The 23,091-nt window shown below is 36.2% G+C and overlaps 2 protein-coding genes across 3 annotated transcripts in view; one reads left to right on the forward strand and one right to left on the reverse strand.

The window, feature by feature from the left end:
• The window catches only part of Slc5a12 (solute carrier family 5 member 12), a 35,187-nt gene extending 25,348 nt beyond the window's left edge, over nt 1-9,839 (forward strand). The window contains exons 11-15 of the mRNA XM_090348935.1: nt 285-371; nt 1,424-1,590; nt 3,751-3,854; nt 5,799-5,926; nt 8,156-9,839. Of these exons, the coding sequence (XP_090205061.1) occupies nt 285-371; nt 1,424-1,590; nt 3,751-3,854; nt 5,799-5,926; nt 8,156-8,314 (645 nt within the window). The 3' untranslated portion in view covers nt 8,315-9,839. The remainder of the gene's footprint in view (nt 1-284; nt 372-1,423; nt 1,591-3,750; nt 3,855-5,798; nt 5,927-8,155) is intronic.
• A 3,299-nt stretch (nt 9,840-13,138) lies between these two features.
• Ano3 (anoctamin 3) overlaps nt 13,139-23,091 on the reverse strand; it is a 176,855-nt gene continuing 166,902 nt past the window's right edge. For both annotated transcript variants that reach the window (XM_090347982.1, XM_090347983.1), the window contains exons 24-27: nt 20,705-20,852; nt 18,783-18,863; nt 18,536-18,641; nt 13,139-16,077 (exon numbers count right to left, since the gene is read on the reverse strand). In XM_090347982.1, the coding sequence (XP_090204108.1) occupies nt 15,895-16,077; nt 18,536-18,641; nt 18,783-18,863; nt 20,705-20,852 (518 nt within the window). In that variant the 3' untranslated portion in view covers nt 13,139-15,894. The remainder of the gene's footprint in view (nt 16,078-18,535; nt 18,642-18,782; nt 18,864-20,704; nt 20,853-23,091) is intronic.

A 23,091-nucleotide genomic window follows, 5' to 3' on the forward strand; every position in this document is an offset into this window, starting at 1 on the left:
TAAATTTGGATTTTTGTCTTGCCTGTGCCCCTTTCTCAATAGAAATAGCCCACTACTAAGGTTCTGTAAGCACTTATTTTATTTTTTCAAATAAAATAAAATAAACAAAATAAACGTGTTTTTATCATTGAACCCAGAACTGACTCACAAAGAGGACATGTTTAACAAATAGCCCAAACAGAACTGAGGCCTAATTTTGTCCCAAATGCAGGACAAAGATAGTGGCAGATAAGCTCCAGGTTTCGTGGCATTGTAAGACTAACTTGGGTGGCTTCGTTTCACAGGCTGCACTCAGCATCCATGGCATGTGTGGAGGACCCATGCTGGGTTTGTTCTCCTTGGGACTTATCTTCCCATTTGTGAACTGGAAGGTAAGGATTTGATCCTCCTCTTTATGACCCCTGACTCAGACTAGGATCCAGCGTATTTTTTTTTCTCCTTTCATGTTACTTACACATGCCATTTGTCTCCTCAGGAAATAGAGCCTTTGGAGGGGAGGTCTAATAGTTAACTTTATTATTATTTAGACCAAATGAAACGACTGCAACACTTGACAGTCATAAAGCCCAAAAATCTTATTTGGAGATTACCAGAACTACTTTGGAAAAACAAACAACAAACAAAAAACTAGAGTTAAGAATTTTCAAATTTTAGCTGCCAATGAAACATGACACTTGTCTTGTTTATTTGAAGTTTTCTTCAACCTCAGAAACTCTTCCTCTGAAAATTGAAGTCCCAATAGCCCTTCAATGAGAAAACACACACCTTCAATGAGAAAACACACACACACACACACACACACACACACACACACGGAAGAATATGTCTTGTATTGAGAAATTACAATAAAGTGATTGGAATTTTCTTGGAAGTTCCCTTAAGGAACAAATTCTTCCTCATTAAAGCAGCTTGTGGAACCCAGAGTGTGTAGCTCATAGGCAGGGTACTTGCTCATGTGTGTGAAACTCTCATATGACCCCATCACTATAAACTAACAAACAACTTTGCCAGGCATGCTGTCTCATGCCTGTCGTCCTAGCTACTCAGCAGGCTGAGATCTGAGGATCGAGGTTCAAAGCCAGCCCAGGCACAAAAGAACCTGAGACTCTTATCTATAATTAACCACTGGAAAACTGGAAGTGGTGCTGTGGCTCCAGGGTAGGGCAGTAGCCTTGAGCTGTAGAGCTCCAGGACAGCGCCCAGGCTCAGACATCAAGCCCATGAACCACAAAAATAAAAAGAAAGAAAGAAAAAAAGAAAAAGAAAAGACAACTTTGTCAGTGTTGCATTTAAGGCAATTGAGGCTGCTTCCAATGTGCGTGGTCAATGGTTGAGATGGATAGTCTTCCTCGACTGAGGAAAGGGTTACTTGAATCATACCACTTGTCTCACAGCTTCATAACCTCTTCTTTTCTCTATAAAGGGTGCACTAGGAGGGCTGCTTACTGGAATCACTTTGTCATTTTGGGTAGGCATCGGGGCCTTCATTTATCCTGCCCCAGATTCTAAGACACGGCCTTTGCCTTTATCAACAGACCACTGTGTCCAAACAAATATGACAACAGCAATCCCTCCAGAGATCTCTGACAGGTAGGTGGATTTCTAGGTGATGCTCTGTCCACAGGGCAGGTCAGCAGGTCAAGGGAAAGTACACTCCTCAGGTTTCCATACATCATAGATTGCTTTCCTGGGTGAATCATTCTGCATAGTATAGGAGATTGCTATTCAGTGATGTGGCTGTCAGCAGATGCACATCTGTATTTAGGTACATGACAGTAAACTTGGAACAAGAATATCTTTGGGGATATGAGTGCAAACCACAAAGCAGTGTCAGTGTCGAAAAATAGATGAACAGGTAGAAGCATCGCATTATCTTAAAAAAATGAAGGACCTGAGAAGGAGATGCCTATGAGAGTAGAATGGATAATGGATAATGGTGTACAAAACCTTTCCTTCCTATTTTGGGTGGATTTCAAAATAATAAAATGCTTGAATTTTATTTTTTTATTTTTTTGGTCAATCAAGATGTCATTTTTTATTCAAATATTTTTACCCAGGTATTTTTAATATGATATTACTTAAATCCATAGATGAGAACCTGTGGATAGAGAGGATTGGCTATAATTAAGTATACATTATCTAAGTATGAGTATTAGATAAGTGTAAATTGAATAACTGTGAGCCATAAAATGGTTTATTAAAAATATTAACCAGTAAATTCATCTAGGCAATTTGTTTATGTGAACGTGTGTATATGCTCACTGAAAACAATCAGAAACTAGCTCCTTCACATGGGGATAAAATAAATTTTCAGTTGGGTGGTATGAGACTTGGAGTTAGGAAAAGGCTTAAGAGGGTGGTTTAGGATTGGAGAGCCTCATGCTGTGGGGTCCTTTTAAGATGGTTACAATGTTTTAGATTTAATTCCAAGAAAGTCACAACAGGGAAGGTCACCCAGTTCTGTGGGTGGATCGTTATGTCCAGGAATTGAGTTGGTATGTGTGAGGTCGGGATTCTGGGAGGTCTGTCTGACCTTGGAGGAGAGCTAGCCAACAAGGAGGTTTGAAGAGGCAGGATCTTGGCCCTGGGTGGCACATACAAAGGAAGAAGCAGGCATTGGTTTCCTATCACGTTTATGGGGCCTCAGGAAAGAATCCAGGCTATAGATGGAACAAAGTCCGTTCCAAACAGTATATACAGATATTTGGCCTGAGTCATGAGGAAGTCATAGAAACGAGCAACTTTGCAACTTCTCCCTGTCAAGTGTACTTTCAGCCTCGAGTGCAAGATAGTTGAGGGAAATTGTGCCTGTTTCTGTCTCCGAAGTAGACCAGCTTGAATTTTCTACTGTGTATTATTGGACAGAACTGAGGTTGTGTGCATTTATTAATGAGAAGATTAAATGATATGTTGTCGATATATCTGTACCTACTTCATAATTAATACATAATATACTATGTATATATTATCCATGTTTATGTATGTATATTTAAATAATATGTGTTGTATATTACATAATATATAATAGTGTTGTATCTGCCTTGATAAATATGTATTGATTCTAATAGAATATTGAGGCAAGTCTGAAAAATAGAGACTGTAAAGTTTTGGCCCTTGTTTCCATAGACATACTTTGATTTGGGCAGTCTTTTTCTGCTTCTCATCAATATTTCCCTATGTTCTCTCCATTGCCTCCATTTATCCTTCCAAAAATTCCCAGATAATTTGTTATGTTGTATCTGTGAAGGTCTATCGGGGACTGGCAAATCCCCACTTCCTCCATTGTGTTAATCTTTCTGAGAGATACTGTCATCATTACAAAGTCTGGGGAAGTAAAATTATTCCTTTTGAATTGAATGATTCATGATTATACATGATATTACTCTTATTATTCCTCTTCGTTTTCCACATTTCTTTCTCTTCTCTTCCTATCCAAAGCTGTCTCCAGATGTAGGTTACTGAAGCACATTTCTGAGTCCATAGTTCCCACAGTGAGATCATTTGACTGTTCCTTTAACCTACACAAGAATACCAAAAACCTTTTAATCCTGGACATGTTTCCCAAAGTTTGATACAACTATGTGATTCCAATGTTATTATGCTTGTTTTCTCTTATGCTATTCTAAATTCAGTCTGTTTTAGTCTGTCAAATCCAGGCCCTAAAGTAATATACCCTAAGCTGTCTAAGTCACTGTGGATCATAGCTGAAGAATGAATGGAACTGGTGACATATGCTATTGTCTTCCACAGACCTGAACTAGCGGATACCTGGTATTCGCTCTCCTACCTTTACTTCAGTGCTGTGGGCTGCCTAGCATGTATTGGTGCTGGAATAATCATCAGCTTCATCACAGGTTTGTTACTTGGAACTCCCTCCTTGGGGCCAGTGAAGATAAGGGCTGTGTCATGCATTGGTGGTACACATGGCTGTCTCATTGATTTAATGGTTAGTCCATCACACAAAGCTTTCTTCCCAGTTTGTGTGTCAGACTGACACACAAAATCATCTTTCATTAGTACATACGTATGAGCATTAATGTAGATACAGTACACTTCCTGAAAAGAAAGTAAGATGCTCTGAAACATGTCTCTCAGAGAACCCAGTATGAAAAATGCTTTGTAATATGGTAATTACTAAGAAGCTATAAAGTAGTCAAAGTCTTCCTTTTTTCTTCACCTCAGTAAGATATGAATGGTCCCTTCATCATCTCTTCCAGTGAATCTGCCATGGCCAACTCTCTTCAAGAGCCTTAGGGTCACTTTCCGCTATTTTGTCTTTTGGAGGCTGCTTCTCTGCAGGCATGGAGCTCTCTGCCATTTTTGGTAGTGGTTTAACATCTAAACTTTGTGTCATAGTCTCACTGACCGGTCTATTTCCTTTCCTTTCTGTTCCTAAATCCATAAGGGATTAATGATTGAGCAAGTGAAGCTAAGAACAGTGCTCACGCCCCAAGTGTAAACCCCAGGGCTGGGAAAAATAAATACAAAACCAAACTAGTTGAACTCTGCTTTGCTATTATCTCCCAAAAGCCTTTTTTTTTGAATTCTGGAAAAAATAGAATGTAAACCATATGAAACAAGAGCCCTTTATTAGCATATCTCTTATGTTGGTCTTGCAGATAGTGGATCTGCATTGTTTATTAGAGCATTTGACTTTAGTGGTCTATCCAGACACAAGCATTTTCTCTGTTTGAAATTCTGAAGATGGTTAGAATCTAAATTAAATTCTTTTGAATTAGAGTCCCACTTGGATAGAAGTCCAGGTTTTGCAAACCCTTCTCCATTATGTACATATTTACAAACTGAATGTTACCTGGGCTTTAAGACCGCACATGGTTACTTTCTTTCCAACTTTTATTAGGTCTTCAACATTCCTGACTAACAGTACCCTCCCTCTCTGGCGATTAATTGCTATAAAATTAAGCCTGTAAGAAAAGCATTAATGGATACTTATTTTTATTAATCATGGTAGAATTCTATGTGGTAAAATATATTTAGACACTGACATAATATTAGGGAATATGTTCTTTGAATCTCAAGTAAAATTTTACAAAATCTATATATTTAGTTACTTATTAATCTCTAGAAAGGAATTTGAGACCAACCTTGTGAACAGGCTGAGTCTGGCACCTGGAAGGAATGTGATATTTAATTTCTAGTCCACTGCTCCGCCTAGTGGTTGCTGGGATGGCAATCACATTCCTTGAATCATTGAATGAGACTGATACTCATGACACCAGAAGGCAAAGGTTCTGAGATGAGAAACACCTTATTCCGTACATCTTACTATGAGTATCAAAGACTTTTTCTACATGAAGAACGGTCATGAGAACACATGAGGACTGCTTATTCATGATATTGATGCAAGATGAAAGGAAGAAATATCATAAAAATGAATCTTTTTAATTTTACAGAGATTAATTTAAATAATCTTGAAAATATCTGATTAGGATAAAAACTGAAAGGTTTGTTGAAGGGAGTAATGTGGTTCCCACTATCTATTGACATACGACATTTTTGAATAGTTTGCAAGATAAATACTTTTAAATATGTTCTTTTAAATATGTTTAAGTATGTTGTTTAGTTCTGTAGTGTTAAACTTGCCTGATCAGACAATTTGCGGATTTCTGAACACTAGTTTCCACCTCTTTCTGCAGTTAACTCTGTTCTAGTTATTAAACTGTGAGACCTGTTCTCTTCTTATAGTAAGTAACCAACTTCTCAAGAATGGATAACTTTTTGATGAAATTCCTGATACCTTCTATTGTCTAATCTATCATCTCTTTTTTTTTGAATAGGTCGGCAAAATGGCAAAGATATTAACCCACTCTTAATTAGGCCAATTTGCAATATATTTTGCTTTTGGTCTAAGAAATACAAAACTCTTTGCTGGTGTGGAGTTCAGCACGACAGAGAGACAGAGCAGGTAAGGTATCTGAACTTTTCAAAATAAGGGTTGACGCCCTAGGATTCCCATTTTGTTCATTTGAGTCAGCTTCAAGGAAAGGGACGGCCATGAGTGTCAGAACTTGAAAGCATCCAGATTTCAGCTTCAGAGTAACCTCAGTCTTTTAAGTATATAAAGATATGTTGATAGGTAAATGTGTTTTTGGCTGGTTACACGATTTACTTACTTCAAACAAGTGTTTTCATGTTTCCTTTGTTTTCCTTATTTGAGAACTAGGGAGAGTAATTATATAGAGTGCAATGAACTGAAGTTATTCTAGTTCTCTGGAATATGAAGATAAAATATTTGGCCAACTTGCAGCCAATAGAGCAATAAGATGTGCCTAACTTCCACTTTCCCTGTACTTCACTAAAAAAATATCTTCAGATCAGAATAGGTATAGACGCTGCCTAAGTACACGTAAGTTCAAACCAATGAAAGATGACCAGGTACTTCTTTGTGTCTAACAAAACCGTACATGCAATACCTTGAAGCAGTATCAGGCAGTATCATCCACTACAAGCAGGAGAGTGAACTTGTCCTCTATGTATTTGAGATCATGTTGAAGGATTCAGAGCTGTGTTAAGTGGAAGAGGGGAAGGGAAACAGAGCTAGGTAGGACAACATTCTTCACATGGAATGGCCAAACTGAGTTACTATGACATCTGACAAGTACAACACCTTGATTCTGATAGGTTTGTGGCTGATCTAATCAAAGGCTAATCTTCCAACTTGACTGCACACACACACACACACACACACACACACACACACACAGAATACATATATAAATAATATACAAACGTGTAATTTCAATCTTATTTTCCTCATTCAAACTCAGGTATTTTACTCTGTTGATAATTGTCACTAAACACTTTTTTGGGGGTTGGAGGGTCATGGGGGCCTGGGCGCTGTCCCTGAGCTCTTCAGTTCAAGGTTACTGCCACCCTACCCCTGGGCCTAGGCGTTGTCCCTGTGCTCTTCAGCTTAGGCTACCACCCTACCCTTGAGCCAAGCCCCACTTCAGGTTTTCTAAAGGTTAATTGGAGATAAAGCCTCTCAGGTCCTTTTGTGCCCAGGCTGGCTTTGAACCTTGATCTTCAGATCTTAGCCTCCTGAGTAGCTAGGATTAGTGGCATGAGCCACTGCACCCAACTAAACACTCTTATCATAGCACAAATTTCTGGATTGTCAGTTGTTCCCTTTCCTAGAAAACATAATAAGAGAGAGAAAGAGAGAGTCTATACCATATTTGGTATATATAAATATACCAGCAATCTCAAGCAGATCCTCTAAGTGTACGGTCTGGATTGAAACTGGGAAATTATGGTATGAGACATGAATTAGGAGTGCATAGTCACACGTGGGCTCTGAAGTCAGTCTCGGTGTGTTCACAGAGGTGTGACAAACAAGGAGTCTGTCCTGATTTTAAAAAGACACTCTTCTGACTGAGAACTATGTATTCAAACTAGCAACTTACTTAGCTGAGAAGGCAGCAGGGCGAACAACCTGTTGTTTATATACATACACTTTGAGGAAAATATAGAAATAACAAGTCTAGGACCCGGAAGGTTTGCCTAGTGGTAGAGTTCTTGCTTAACATGTGTGAAGACCCAGGTTTGATTTCTCTGTACCAAATACACAGGAAAAGCTGGAAGTAGTACTGTGGCTCAAGTGGTAGAGCTCTAACTTTGAGCAAACCCAAGGACAGCGCACAGGCCCTGATTTCAAGTCCCATGTCTGGCAAAAAGGAAAAGAAAGAAAAGGTCTATTTATTAGTTTACTGACTTTTCCTACTGGATGCAAATTTCTGGGAATAATTAATCATTTCTGTGAGTGCAACAGCTTTCCTTCTCAAGGATGAGTTGGGAGTAGTAGAGAACACTGAGGTGTTATTATTGTCAGGTGCTGAGCAGCTTCATACTGGGCCACTTGTTAGCAATAAGAGAGATTGCTGTTCACAATAGGGAGGAACAACCACTGCCTGAGACACAGATCTGTCTTTCCTTATCAGGCAATAAAACCACATCAGGATTGCTGTATTAAATGAGCAAGGTATATGCATTTCTTTAAGTAAGTCAGTGTTACTTGTAATACATCTGTGTTGGTATATTATTATTAAAAAGAGGAATTTAAGGAACATCACATTTATTGATCTGAAATAATTTAAGATTGGCCTATTAATTTGCATCTTTCTATTTTTCTCAGGATTACCATGACAACGGTAGTGCCTGGATGCAAGATGTTGACTATGTCTTACAGAATGGACTGGGACAAGGCAGCCTGACCCATGATACAGGCTTTGATCCCAAGAACAAAAGCTACAGTAATATGGCATTAGAATCAGAGAAGATCACATATTTGTAGGAAGTCTCATGTGAACATGTGTGCGCATGCACGTGTGCGTGTGCGCACACACACACACACACACACTCATTATACTTTTTGCCAATGATTAGCTTTGTCCAATGGTCACTGTGATATGAGAAGGGTGACTATCTGTTTATACTTATTTATACAAATAAAGAGGCTGTTTGATCAACTTGCAATGATAATTATCAACCAGATAACCATTATCAACCAGACCATAGTGCCTGGTCACTTCATCCTTGAATAAATGACTGACTGGATTTTTTTTTATCACAACTCACATCACTCACTTTGTTTCCTATTAAACTTAAAAATTTTTTTGCCTAGGATTTTCATTCTGATTTGTTTGGATGTGGCTTATTGAACCCAGTCCTTTGCTTATAATAAGCACCAATTCTACAATTGAGCTACTTCCCTGACCATCACTTCATAGTTTTAAACCATAAAACACACACACACACACACACACACACACACACACACACACACACACACACACACACCTTGGAGGCTTAAAGGCAGAATGTAAAGAACAAATCTGATTATTGAAACCCAGAGGAGAGACTAAACCAAGACACTGAAAAAAAAAAAAAACACCTCAATTAGAAATCAAGACATTATCAGCTAAGCTCTGGAAAGTAATGTTCTGGAGAAAGAGAATAAAACTATTTTGGGAGAAGAAAATAAATGAAATTCTTGATAGGTAAAATTTTATAAAGGCAGCATGTCAGGTCATAGATTCAGAAATACACTAGAAAACAATCAATGTCTGGACATGGGGTGCATAAGAACAGGTATTATATGTTTATATTGGTGGCCAGATAAAAGGAAGAGGTCTGGAAATGCGATATCAACAAAGTAAGTAAGGACTCTGTTGTTGAATGTGATTCATTGAATAAAGGCTTCAAGGATGCCTGAGTAAAGGGAATAAAAATAATATATTGTTACTATAGCCTATTAAAGTGAGAAGATAGAAAGGGAAAATCCACAGAATTAAAACAACAAATAAACTGGAATTTGCCTACCATCCCTCAGTGATCATCTTCTGTTCTCCCATTCTTATGTAGGAGAGGAGAATAGGGGAAGAGAGAAAAAGAAGGGCCATCATGGTGAGAAAATTGAGGAAAACATGTTTGAGAACAGGAGGAAGTAAAATGGAATGTATTTTGTTACAACTCTAAATAAATGGAGACAGGAATTCTGGAAACATTTTTGAGGCTCAACCAAGCCAGTAAGGCTGTAGTACTTCAAATGCAGTACCCATATGTGTGCTTTAGTAACTGTCATTTTATGTAGATGAACCTTGAATGATGTGCATCTAAAGCTAAGTCTATAACTTAATACATAGCTGAAAGAAACTAGGACTTTCAAACAACATAAGTGGATTTCCTTTGCTTTAATCCAAATGATATTTTCTGAATAAAGATTTTATTATTTTGTGATTATGTGGGGTAATCACACTTCCTTCTACTTTTTTGTGTGGGTGTCAGGTGTGGGACTTGAACTCTGGGCCTCGGCATTGTCCCTGAGCTCTTCAGCTCATGGCTACCACCCTACCTCTTGAGCTACAGCACCACTTCTTCACACTTCTTTCTAAAGAGAAAATATCAGGTATAGAGTTTTCAGAGTATTTTTATGAGATACTTATTGAAATCTTCTTATAATACTGAAATTCCAATAAAAAAATTAGTTCCAAGATCAGAAGAACTAAAGGAATGGTCCTTTAATTGTTCCCATAGAAATAACTCTCAAAATATTACAGAATGCCAGGCAGTTTGGCCTAGTGATAAAAGTGCTTGCCTAGCATGCATCAAGACCCAGATTCGATGCCTTGGTACCACATACACAGAAAAAGCTGGAAGTGGTGCTGTGGCTCAAAGAGTAGAGCTCTAGGCTTCAGAAAGCCCAAGGCCAGAACTCAGGCCCAGAGTTCAAGCCCCAAGGACTGGAAAAAAATTATTACAGAATATTTACCTATGCATGCAGTTATGTCTCTATTTGGATATCTCATGTGCTTATAGATCTGTGGAACTGACCACGTTAGTAAGTTTACAGTATAAAATATTCTCAAGCAAATAAAATGTCTTTGTTCATATTATTTCTACCTACTAAGAATATTAAAACATTCTAAATTGGTTATTGTAACTCACAATGAAGAGGAAATGACCTAATGGTTACTTTTACTTGTAATTCTTGAAAGCAATAAATGCTATTATTTCATTTCTGAATCTAAACTCATAAACAACTTAATCTCAATTTGAAAATACTGATATCAATGACAAAAACAAAAATATACTCCTAACACTGTATTTGGAATGTTTGAAACGTCAGGCATGATCTATAGAAGAAATGAACTTAATTTATAAATATATATATTTAATCACAATATGACCTTATGAAGTTATCATCACAAATTAGAAAGATAACATTATTCAATAGAGGAAAATATTCACTGGCAGTGATACTTTTGTATATCAAATTGCACATGAAATTTCATAAGATGTTTTATATTTTATGTAGCCCTTCAACAATCCTAGAAGCCTGGGATAGCTCTTAATTTAATACTATCTCTTCAAACCCAGTAACTGTAGAGTTAAAAAATGTCTGGACATTGATATATAATTGACACATATTATTTAATATGCTCCTTTTAAAATAAATGCTGATTTAACAGCAATGAAATGATCAAGGTAAATTTTCTCAGCAGGAGTGAGGGGCAAAATAGTTTACTATATCGGGGCCAGGAGTTTGGCCTAGTGGTAGAGTGCTTGCCTAGCATGCACGAATACCCGGGTTCGATTCCTTGGTACCACATACATAGAAAAAAGCTGGAAGTGGTGCTGAGGCTCAAGTGGTAGAGCTCTAGCCTTGAGAAAGTCCAAGGACAGGGCTCAGGCCCTGAGCCCAAGCCCAAGCCCGGCAAAAAAAAAAAATAGTTTACTATAAAATCATCTATACTTAATAAATGTAGGTTTATCAGCTGACCTGTGAAACATTTCATAACAGGCTTTGGCACACTCTACAAACACTTATTTTTCAGTGTTTTGGGCAATGCCTAAAAATCTTTGGTCTACTTAGCTCTTAGGAAAGATGCACTCAGACATACTTACATTCCAATATGAAAGCATTATAACTAAGTCTGGTTACTATAGAGGAGAAAAAATTATATCTAATGTCACTTTTTGCATATACCAAACTATCTGTCCTTGGGAATTTCTAGAAAAAATTCGTGCATTACAGCAAACACATTTCCAAAACATGCTTAGAAACATCTGGCCCAAATTACCTAATCTTTTGACTCATTATACAACTGGCATTTTGTGGTTTATTTATTTAATGTGTGAGAGTGAACGTTGATGGTGCATGAAACTGGAACTGGTCCCAAGTATGAGGCTCTTCTTGATCAGTCTGTCTGCTATTATTTTTCTTTTTCTTCAAATAAAAATAGAATTGATGAGGTCAGGATGTAATGGATATATATTTATATTCTCTGGGGGGATAACCATTAAATATGGTCATGGTTATAACATTTTATATGAACACAAAAATCTGACCATAGTGTGACTGAATCAGGCACTTACCACACACTAAATGTGCTAGTTATCACACAAAGTATGTGACTCTGTGTGTGTGTGTGTGTGTGTGTGTGCCTACCCTTGGTCTTACCTGTCCCCAACTAATCAAATAGACAAGCATATCAGTTGTTCAGCTCTACAGACCATCTGACTCTTCCATTTTTACCCTCATATCAAACGAATACAAGTTTGACCAAAAATTATTTATCACCACTAGAAAAGGAGAAGGAAGCTGGACTGATGAATGATTCAAGCTAAACTCCATTAATCTTTCATTTAGTCTAAGTAATGTTGACCACACAACATTTTGAATAGAAATACATACAATAACCACTTGTTAGAGACTTTTTCACCCTAGACTAATGTAAGAGTTCTCTTTGGACTGCTAAGAAAATCAGAGTAATAAGTTGCTAATTGATTTTCTGTGTAAAACCTAGAATGGATCTTGATGCACATTTTAATGCAGCAATTTAAGAGAAAATTTCATAAGAATATTTTGACCATAGTAAGAATGAGTAGGATGTATCTCATGGACAGGAACTGTTGATTCTTATACAGAGTATGAGACAGTGCTATGTGTGTGTGTGTGTGTGCGTGCGTGCGATTGTGCGTGCTCACTCATATGCATATCCTGGGCCTTACCTCTCTCCCCAGTTGAACAGCTTATCAATCAAAAAGAATATCAGTTAATTCTGCAGGCAGCGGAACTTTCTATTTTAACTATAAAGTCAAAGAAACAAGGGTAAGTTGGTATCCACTGGTGCCTTATATATATAGTTAGACTCCCTACTTGGCATGCCACATATGTGAGCTAAAATTGTTCTTACAGGGAGATCATGTTGGTGACTGATGAGACAGATTTTTTTTGTGCAAAAAATAAAGTACTTACATGCATTTGAAGTCCTTATCCTCAAATATCCAGTCAAGTTCTTTCTCCCATCTGGTCCTAGCACAAATGTTTTTAGGACTATCATACTATTCACTTCACACTTCAATATGAAGCATCTCAAATAGTAATAATCTTAAGAGAAACTAGCTAAGTTGTCTATGAATGGGGTAAATTTCCGAAAGAATGAGAATTTATTACTTTGTATAATTGTTGAATGAGCAATCCTCCCTTCCCCTTACATCCAACAAGTCCCAATTACACATTCATGAGAACCACAAGAATTAACTTTAACATAGCAATTATAGTAAAAAAAAATGAACTACCAAAGCAAATAATAATTTATTGAGTGAAAAACATTTGTATTCATTCCATTGTACAATAGATTGTGCTAAGAGTTACTTTGGAAGAAAGTGCAGCATTCCGAAGTTGCATGTGATCATGCAGTCACTCAGCAATGTACACAGACTCACACAGGAACAGAGCATTTCAGTCATAATCTAGAGTGATTTTTTCCACACACTGAACTGTGAAATCTTTTCGGCTCTGGGCATCTGATCAAGGCAGACTGCATGCATATATTGATTAGTATTTGCTTAAAAAGACAGGATAGAATATGAAAATATAGAAGCAGCATTCATGTCATACGGAATTCCTGAGAATAGTGTGTGCTAGAAACTTAGAAAGATAACATTTATATGAAAAACAAGATATAAAACATTTCTCTTGAATAAAGCTGAGTCATCTAAAACTAATATCCTGTGTGGGGCTGTATTTTATCAACAATGATGAAGGCAGAGTGAGGACCTTATACAGTTTCACAAAAGAAAGATTTCAGTGCATTTTTGGTCTGTTTTTTACTTCACTTTAAAATATTAGGGAAGGCATTTTCTGAACTATCCAATTGCAATTCTTATTAAAATATCTTTCTTTGCATATCAATGAGTATGCTCTAAACCTGATGGTGCTATAAAAATTGGAAATATGAGAAACTTCAAAGACAAAAATATAATTATTATTTTTGCTGTACTGTAAGACAAATCTTTGTTTTAGTTCCCTAACTTGTAAAAAAGATATATGTTTGTAGTAGGTCAACAGAGAAAATACTTATACTTAGCTATGGATATACATTTATTTAACAAATAAATGGAAAATGATTATTACTGAAAAAGAGGACTTTTAACATTTCTTTTGAATAGTTAGTGGACTTGCTTTAGTAATAGAAATAGAAGAGTCCAGTGTACTGAGAATTTGTGTAGGAATCTACTTGTATTTCCTTTTATTTTTTTATTTTATCATAGTATTAAGTATTGAATCCAGGGCCTCTTAAATGCTAGACAAATGCTCTACCACTAAGCCAAATACTCTGGTGGGTCAATTTGGAATCTCAGGCTCTTTCTTTCGCTCAGAATCACAAGAACTGGTAGGGAAGTTAGTATTCTTTACAAATTCACGAAACAACCATTATTTACCAGCTTTACTCAGGAGGAAATGAAGGTAAAGTCAATAAAACAGTTTAAGGGTTAAAGTTATAAAAATAGATTTGTAGTAATTGAAAATCTAATTTCTATTGTGACTAATTTGGTCTTTCGAATTGAGGAAATAACTGTGTTTGGCATGATTGGACAAAAATGAATTAAGCAAGTAATTATGATCATAATCATTATATAAAAGTATTTATGGGTGATTTCTCACACTTTTTGTAAGAGGGGGAAAGTTGGCTACCTGATCTTCCATGGAGAATGTCTTGATTTCTACATATACTTCTTTCTTTTTATTCCCCCACCCCCCGGCTTTTTCCTCCTCTGGGCTTTCTTTAGTTTTGTGCCCCATCATTTCCGCATAAGCAGTCTGTTTACAGAGTTGACAGAGGAATTTGACATACACTAAAATTTAAGACAGAAAAATTCCACATGAAATCAAATTTGACTTTGTTTCTAGAGAGTTTTCAAAGGTGAACAAAATCAGTTTGTCAAGGAAGTAATAAGAGGAAACATTTTTTTCCAGTGATGAAAAAGTAAAATTCAGAATGGACTTCCTACAACATGCATTGTATTCACTGGCTAATAAGTAAGGGTGCACACTGTAGAAAAAGACAAGTGCTGCTGAAATATCTGGTTTTGGGTTTCCAGAATAAACAGAATAGAAGAACATGCTGTGGGATTGGTCTTAGAACTGCATAAACTGGAATGTACTACATAATGTCAAGTTGCAGATGGATAGGGAAAATCAATATATGTACAGGTAAAGTTATGTGTGGCTTGTAATGAAATATCCTATAAAATGACCTTCAGCAATAAAATAAGGATTGGCTGTGTTTTAAATGATATAAGAATAGCCATTCCTATTTTCTGAGTATTCTAACAGCTTTTAGTATAAAAATGTGCAGTGCAACTGGCTTTGCCACTGATTAAACAGACTTGAATACTGTAGCCAAAGCAACAGGATATTAGTTTCAATGAATAGTGGGTTTGGCTTCATTTTGTTTTTGAATCTTAGGTTTTTGATTCGACTATAAAAGATGATGTGCAAACTCATGAAACTGCATAGTTGATGTAAAGCAGCATAAATTCTGTGACATCGGTCCATATTTTCAACAAAAGTCAAGGCAATTTCTGCTGACCTGTAAGCTGAAGGGACATGGCATTCCGGTTCAAAGGCAATAATTGAACTAAGTCACTTCTTAAAATTCACCTCCAGAACAATGAAATTTCCAAAGTCAGATTAGCATGTGAGTGAAGACCACGTAAGACTCAAAGTCATGCTGTGGCCATTTACGTGGAAATCTGTCGCTAGCTACCTGACCCCGACTCCTCCTGTTCCATTCCAGTGGACAGAAGGGAAATCTCTAAACAACACAGCTCACTGAGGGTCTGCTCTAAGAATTTGGTGGCTTCCTTCAATGTCAGTCTATCCGTCTTTTTCCTCACGAATCATCTTTGTTCACTTCCCTTAATGCCTAAGCATTCCAAACTCCTAAGACTGTCGTGATATGTTTCTAAGTAGTATTATATAGGCGGTTTGTTGAATAGACCTTCCTAGATCACATTTGCATTTCAAATTACAGTCACAGCTTTACACTGATTGTGCAACTCCTTCTGGGCAACAGGTAGAAACTAAGGCCATTCATGGTGAACAGGCTGACCGCTTTTTCTCCGTTGTTGTTGTAAATGCTCTAGTTCAGCTTCATACATCATTTCCTGGACTAAGTATTTCTCTCGTCGTATTCGTTCATGAAGACCCTTAGGCACATCTGGAATCAAGTATGCGATGAATGACTTAATCCCGAAAACTAGGTGCTGGAAATGCAAGAGTAGAAAGCAGAAATTTCAAACATTCTGAAAAGCCAAGTTACAAAACAGAGTAATCACAAATGCTGCTGCATTTGCCTTGAAATTGAACATCAGAACTGAGTTTACAGCACTAATATAATTCAAAAATGACATGAGGAATACTTCTGCTCTCTCCTATTACATTAACATCAGAACATGGTTTTACCTTATGAATAACAGCATAATTTTAAATTCATGCCTGTAAAAGACTTATATAGGCAATATTATTATAATTCACCTTAATAGGCAAAGAAAAGAAGACCAGGTCTAGTAAACATTCATGCTCAATAGATTATGGCACATACAAATCATATAAACAATACCAAAGATGGTATTCCTGTGATGCTCAAGTTAGACTCAATCCCCAACTATTTAATTTTTCAGAATCTCTATTAAAATTTTACACTTTACTGTGACTTCTGATATAATTCTTCTATGATAAACTATACACTTACATTTAAAAAAAATTCATAGAAGTATTCCTTTTTTAAAAAAAAGTAGGAGCAAATCACCCCATTTGTAAGGAAATGGAAAGACTTAGAAATCATCATATTAAGTGAAGTAAGCCAGACTCAAAGGAACATAGGCTCAGTGGTTTCCCTCATTTGTCATAATCAGTAGAAACCTTGGGCTCTCCTAGTAGAGATTTACAATAGAGCAAAACCTCGCTACATAAGGCCATATAGTATGATGCTAAATGAAAGGACCTCTAGGATATAGAAACAAAAGCCATATAATGAGAGATTGTTGTCCTTAATGTACTATGTTATCTCTCATCTCTTTTGCTGTCCCTTAGTTATCTCATATTGTTACAGTATTTTACCTTGTTATCTGATATATTGTATATATACATATTTGGTTCTTTGAAATAGGATAGGGAAGGGGGGAAAACAAGATGAGGGGCGGGGGTTGAGAAGGAAATGGGGACCAAGACATGAGAAAGGGTATCAATGTTTGCGAAGCAATTCACCTTCTATCTGGTGAATATAATGTAACTCTTCTATTAATTACAATAAAAATATATGAAAAAAGAAAAAGAAAAGGGGAAGTGGTGCTCTGGCTCCAGGGGTAGAGCTGTAGCCTTGAGCTGAAAAGCTCAGGGCCAGAGCCCAGCCCAGGCCCAAAGTCCAAGGCCCAGGACTCAAAAAAAAAAAAAAAAAAAAAAAAAAAAGAAAAGAAAAGAAAAGAAAAAAGAAGGAAGACAGAAAGAAATATAATGAAACAAAATATTTGGTCAATATCCCCTAAAATGTAAATGATGCTTATTTTTATACCTTTGATAGCAGATTATGCAGTGCAGTAAATATAACACTGTGATGTTAGGCTTATGAGATGGATTTTATAGTTAGTAAACAATGTAAGACAGTAATTTTATTGGAGTAAATGTTCTGTATTTGCTCAGTATTAGTATATTCTCAAATAGATAAATAAGTTAAACATTTAAATATTTTCATAAAGTAGATCTTTGATCCAGAAAAAAAAAGTAGGAGCAAAACTTTAAAAAGCCAATATGCATAAGATTAAATGTAGAGAAGTGGAAGCAAATGCTTGACCTGAATTCTTCTGGCACTCAGTAGCTAACCTTTGGAAATGCCTATACACTCTATTGCTTATTCTTAGAGTGCTGATAAGAACAAGACCTCTTAGGATTTAGGGTAAAGGTTAACTGACCACACTTTTGTGAAGAGGTGAAACAGGACTTGGCCAGATGTAAACATTGATCAATTATTGCTTTCTTTACTATCAGTGAACCTTTATTTTTTCTTTCAACAGTAATTCTTTTAATTTCTCAGAAAGGAGAAAGAACAAGGTGACACCGATAAGAGGTGGTATAATCTGCAAAAGGGCACATTTATGTGAAGGGATTTCAGTAGACAATTCTCTCTTTGTGTGAAGAAGAATACAAGATATGTTTGGCTGGGCTTTTTACTATAGTGCAAAGTGAATTATAGTAAAGCAGGTCATCGTCTACCATAAAACCTAATCAGAAATTGTTCCCTTTAGCATTTAAATGTGCAATTTGCAAAATTACCAGAGCGTGTTTGAAGCCTATAGAAATACAGATTATGGTCCAAGATATTTTCAGTCATTCAGGTTTCTATCTTATTAACTGGATCCTTTCATTGTGATTCTTATCCATGGCGACTGGGAAGCCCATAAGTAGAAGCCTCAAGTGTTATCAGTTCAACTGTGCAGGGGCTTCTTTAGCATGTATCTTCTGATGTAAAAACCCCCTAACCTACATTCATACTTTATTCAGCTCTTGTTTTTTTCTAACTTGTTATCATGATGACATTGTATCGGATACTTTTACTCAGACTTTTCTTGGAAGTCAGCATGAACCCAACTTTAAAGAAGCAACTAACATCAAGAACTGGGAAAAACAGTCACTCAGAGCAATTTTTTTATGGTATTGGTGACTTACCTCAAACACGATAATGAAGGCCAGTCGAGCTGCAAGGATGTGCCAGTACTGTAAGGTAAACTCATAGGGTTTGGAACTCCAAGGGGGACCTCGGTAATCCCGGTACCTGAAATCCAGGAGAACTCAGGATGAAAAGGTAAACAAAATGTAGAGGCCTGGTAGTTCAACTGGGATCATTTACATGCAGAAGGGAGAAAATAACAATGCTGAAAGCAAAAGGAAGACACTGCAAGTTAAAAACAAGTACCTGCAATAGCCAGATTTTCCCATACCAAGCTCACTCAGGTTAAAGAAAGAAAGGCTGTTGTTGACATAACCCTTCAAGCAACTGAAAGAAATAAAGAAAAGCATTGTGTGATTCAGAGATAGCACAAATGTCTACTACAACAACTTCATTAGCTGTGATAATTCTAATTACACACTAGAACTTCTGCTAGTCTTCCCATCCCTAACTCTTACCACATCAGTTAGGAGACTTAGAGACTTTTCTCTACCTTTCCCTACCTGTAGTCCCCACCTTTCTCAAAAATAAAATGTCATCCTTGTCTCACACTGTCTCTGCTGTTGACCCCACATGTTATCATTTCAACAATCTTTCTCTCTTCAGCACCATCTTGTTTTTCTGTCATCTTTCTCTGAAAATTTCTCATCAGAATGAATCTATGACAGTTTAATTGCTTAAATACATGGAAATAATAGAATGCCCCTCAGAATGTGTGGTGCCATTCTATGAATAATCCCCCCCATCTTTGCTTGAAATTATCCTATGTCTTTAGTCACCAAGGTGGAGGAGTCAGAGGCTTGAAAGGAAGTTACTTAGCCAATCTCATCTTACCTGCCACTAGATGGCAATAAAACAACTGAGAAATAATGGGTCTAAGAAAGGGTCACCAAACAAACCTATTATCCATTTCAAATTCTTAAAATCTGCTTATAGACCAACTTGAATTAAGAAAAAAGAAGCGGACTTTTGTTTCTTTTCACTATTGATTTTGGAGCAACCATATTCACGTGGTATGTTGCATTTCACAAAACATCTGTCTTAGATATTATTTCTTAGTCATAAGGACTATGATACTTTCTGTCATGAACCAAGCAAGTCAAATAGAGAGTGTAAATTTTAGACAAAGGAAGAGTTAAAACACTAAAACTTAAGATGGCTGACTGAGAATGCCTTATTATTGGCAGTGGGTAACATAAAACTATCCCTTTATCATTACTATCACTCACTGAAATATTAGGATGCTTATGTTCAAGGGATTTATTTCAGTGTTCGGAGGAAGCATCAATTTATCAGCAAAATTCGGAGCTCATCTCATGTTAAATCAAGGCTCATGCCATTGTAATACATGGCCTATATCTCAAGTCATGATTCTTTCATCACCACATTTATAGGAAAGGCTGATCTCCAGCTATAATGATTTCTTATTGGGCTTTTTTTCCCTTATGTGGTCCAGATCTAGTGTCCTCATGTCTTTCAATAAAAACAATCGGAAATAACACATACTAACTAAAGCGATAGTTTTAAACCAGATGATACTTGGAGATGCAATCGGTTGTCGGAGCTTGGCAAAGAAGGTGGTTGTTATGGAGATCTACTGGTTAGAGGTTCAATACCCTGCAAAACAACTCATTTCCCCTTTCAAAAGAATGGCATGCTTTAAAATATCAATAACTCAGAGACTGATAAACATTAAAGTATGCATAGAGAAAATATATGCTATACCATAAATGCTTGGGCTACACATTAATTTGGGAAATCTTCAGGCTCAGAAGTTTGCAGTCTTTTCTTGTTCTGAATTTTCTCTAAAATTGTTAATTATGTTCACCAGTGTGAACTTTGTTTTCCATCTATACAGTGAGAAGATTATATTGGATTAACACCTAACTTCTCTTCTAGTTCTGGAACCTAGCCTATACTGTGCCATACTTTTTTCTGCATTTTGATATTTCTAGGTGTTTCTCAGTTAAAAATATAGAGATTCTAAAATTATTTGCTGTACAAACACACTTTTTTATTAGCCTACCTGATCTCACCTAATCAACACAACATAAATGCAATGAGGTAAAACATCGCATTCAGTGGTCACAGAACCAAACTTCCCTCAAACTCTCATTTTAAAAACAACCATAAAACAAATGAGAAAAACGTTTAACTTTCAAACTTACTTTTCATTCTGTCCTGCATGGTTTGCACAGGGCCCATATTTGTATTCATAAACAAAGCGTGGGATGTAGTCAGATGTAATTGCAATTACAAAAGCATTGGTAATCACTGCCAATATACCAATTCCTTCCAGAATTCCAAGCCAGATACCTGGTAGGGAGAAAATTTAATGATAATACATCCAAATCAATAATATGAGTTGGGTATAGGTGGCTTATTCCTGTAATTCTAGCTAATCAGAGACCTGAATATGTGGTTTCAATGACATTCAAGGCAGAAAAAAACCATGTGACAATTATCTCCAATTAACCAGCAAAAAAAAAAAAAAAAAGAGAGAGAGAAAGAAAAGGAAAGCTAGAAATGGAGGTGTGGCTGAAGTGGTAGAGTTCCAGCTTTGAGCAAAACAAAAACCAAGCAAATGAGGCCCTGAGTATAAGCCCTCTCATCAGTCTTATTTTGAAGAGAAGGTTCTACTTATGTCGATGTCACAATTCTGCCCATTATTTAAATTTAGATACTGTATCTGGCTGCAGACATTATATTCGTTTATATAATTTTTTCACAAGTGGAAAGTAGTATCATCTTGAAGGTTTGAAAATTTAATTCTTTCTGGACCTGATTTGGGTTTGTAATAATGAGATATGAGCAGATGTCTTAGATATTTTAATATATACATAATTTATTGTAACCTTTGCTAGTGTAATAACCACCTACTTTGCTAATAGTTGGGTTCTAAAGTGCTTGAAAAATACTAGCACCTAACAGAACTCTTTGCAGAAAATATAAAGAATGAGTCAGAACTATACCTAATGTCACTAGAGATATACAGATACACGCATTTATAAATATTGAATATGGGATATCTTTGTATGTTAAGTCCAATCTGTGTTCACATTTATTTGTGGCTATATTTACTATATTTACAGTGGAAAATAAACATTTTTATATGTCCATAATATGGACATACCTTTTGTGGTGGCTGTTTATGAAGAAAAGTAGACAAAAGCCTGAATGTACAGGATATGTGCAAATACTGACAGGGAAAAAGGCCATTTTACATAACAATTAGCTGGGGTAGAGAAGCAAAGTAAGAATGGTGAACAATTATTATCTCTTTCACTTTATAATTTTTATCTTTTCTATTTTGGCAAAATGAAGTCTGTTAAAGTTTAAATAACAATTATTTAATATTAAGACTGGAATGAAAAATGCATTTCCTTTTTTACTTATTTTCTAGACTTAGTATGCTTTTGTTATTTAATAACCATGTCATTAATTTTACCAAAATTATTATTGTTCTTTAACAAGTTGAATGGTATTAATTTGTTCCTAATTACTATGTATCAAATAGACTCTTTTTTTTGGCCAGTCCTAGGGCTTGAATTCAAGGCCTGGGCACTGTCCTTGGGCTTTCTCAAGGGTAGCACTTTATCACAGCACTACTTCTGGTTCTTTTTTTCTTTTGTCAGTGGTGGGGCTTGAACTCTGGGCCTGGCATTCTCCCTGAGCTCTTCAGCTCAAGGCTGAGCCACGTAAGCAACAATGCCACTTCTGGTTTTCTGGCAGTTAACTGGAGATAAGTGTCTCACAGACTTTAATGCCTGGGCTGGCTTTGAACTGGGATCCCCAGATCTCAGCCTCCTGAGTAGCTAGGATTACAGGCATGAGCCACTAGCACTGGCTTGGCTTTTTTATTCTGTATATGTGGTACTGAGGAATCAAACCCAGGGCTTCATGCATATTAGGCAAACACTCTACCACTAGACCATGCTCCTGGCCCCCTAGATAGATGTTTTGGAATTTGGGGAATATGTACGTGACTAAAATAAAAGGTAAGCCATACAGCACTAGCCATAAATACATATATATAACATGTATTTAAAAATTACTTATTGTAAATATATTTACATAAATATATTTAGCTAATGTTACATATAGTGCTATATGAATAATGCAGAATTCCATTAAAACACATTTTGACTTTCTACAATAAAACTATATGTAAGTTGAGCAGTATACAGAATAGGTAGTCAGATTAATGAGACAAATGGACTAAAGATATATAGTTAGTTTATGTAGATTTTAGCAGACAATCATAGAAATTATTCAAATACATATTATTAATTAAAAAGTTTGGGGAAAATGAAGCATTGAAAGAAAGCTGATTCAATTTGATCAATAACAAATTTCATACAGACCAATAATTTAAATAAATCATAAAATGCCAACAGATGACAAATAAATGATAGTAGAGTATCATAGTTAAAGATACAGTGACATACAAATCCTCAGCTTAATTTCAATTATGTTCTAAAATCTATGTGCCAGTGATTGTATATAGAGATTCCCTTCTTGAATACTTGTTTGTCAAACATGACATTTGAAATAT

This window comes from Megascapheus bottae, chromosome 16 (genome assembly GCF_031878675.1).
Source record: "Megascapheus bottae isolate mThoBot1 chromosome 16, mThoBot2.hap1, whole genome shotgun sequence".
Lineage (NCBI taxonomy): Eukaryota > Metazoa > Chordata > Mammalia > Rodentia > Geomyidae > Megascapheus > Megascapheus bottae.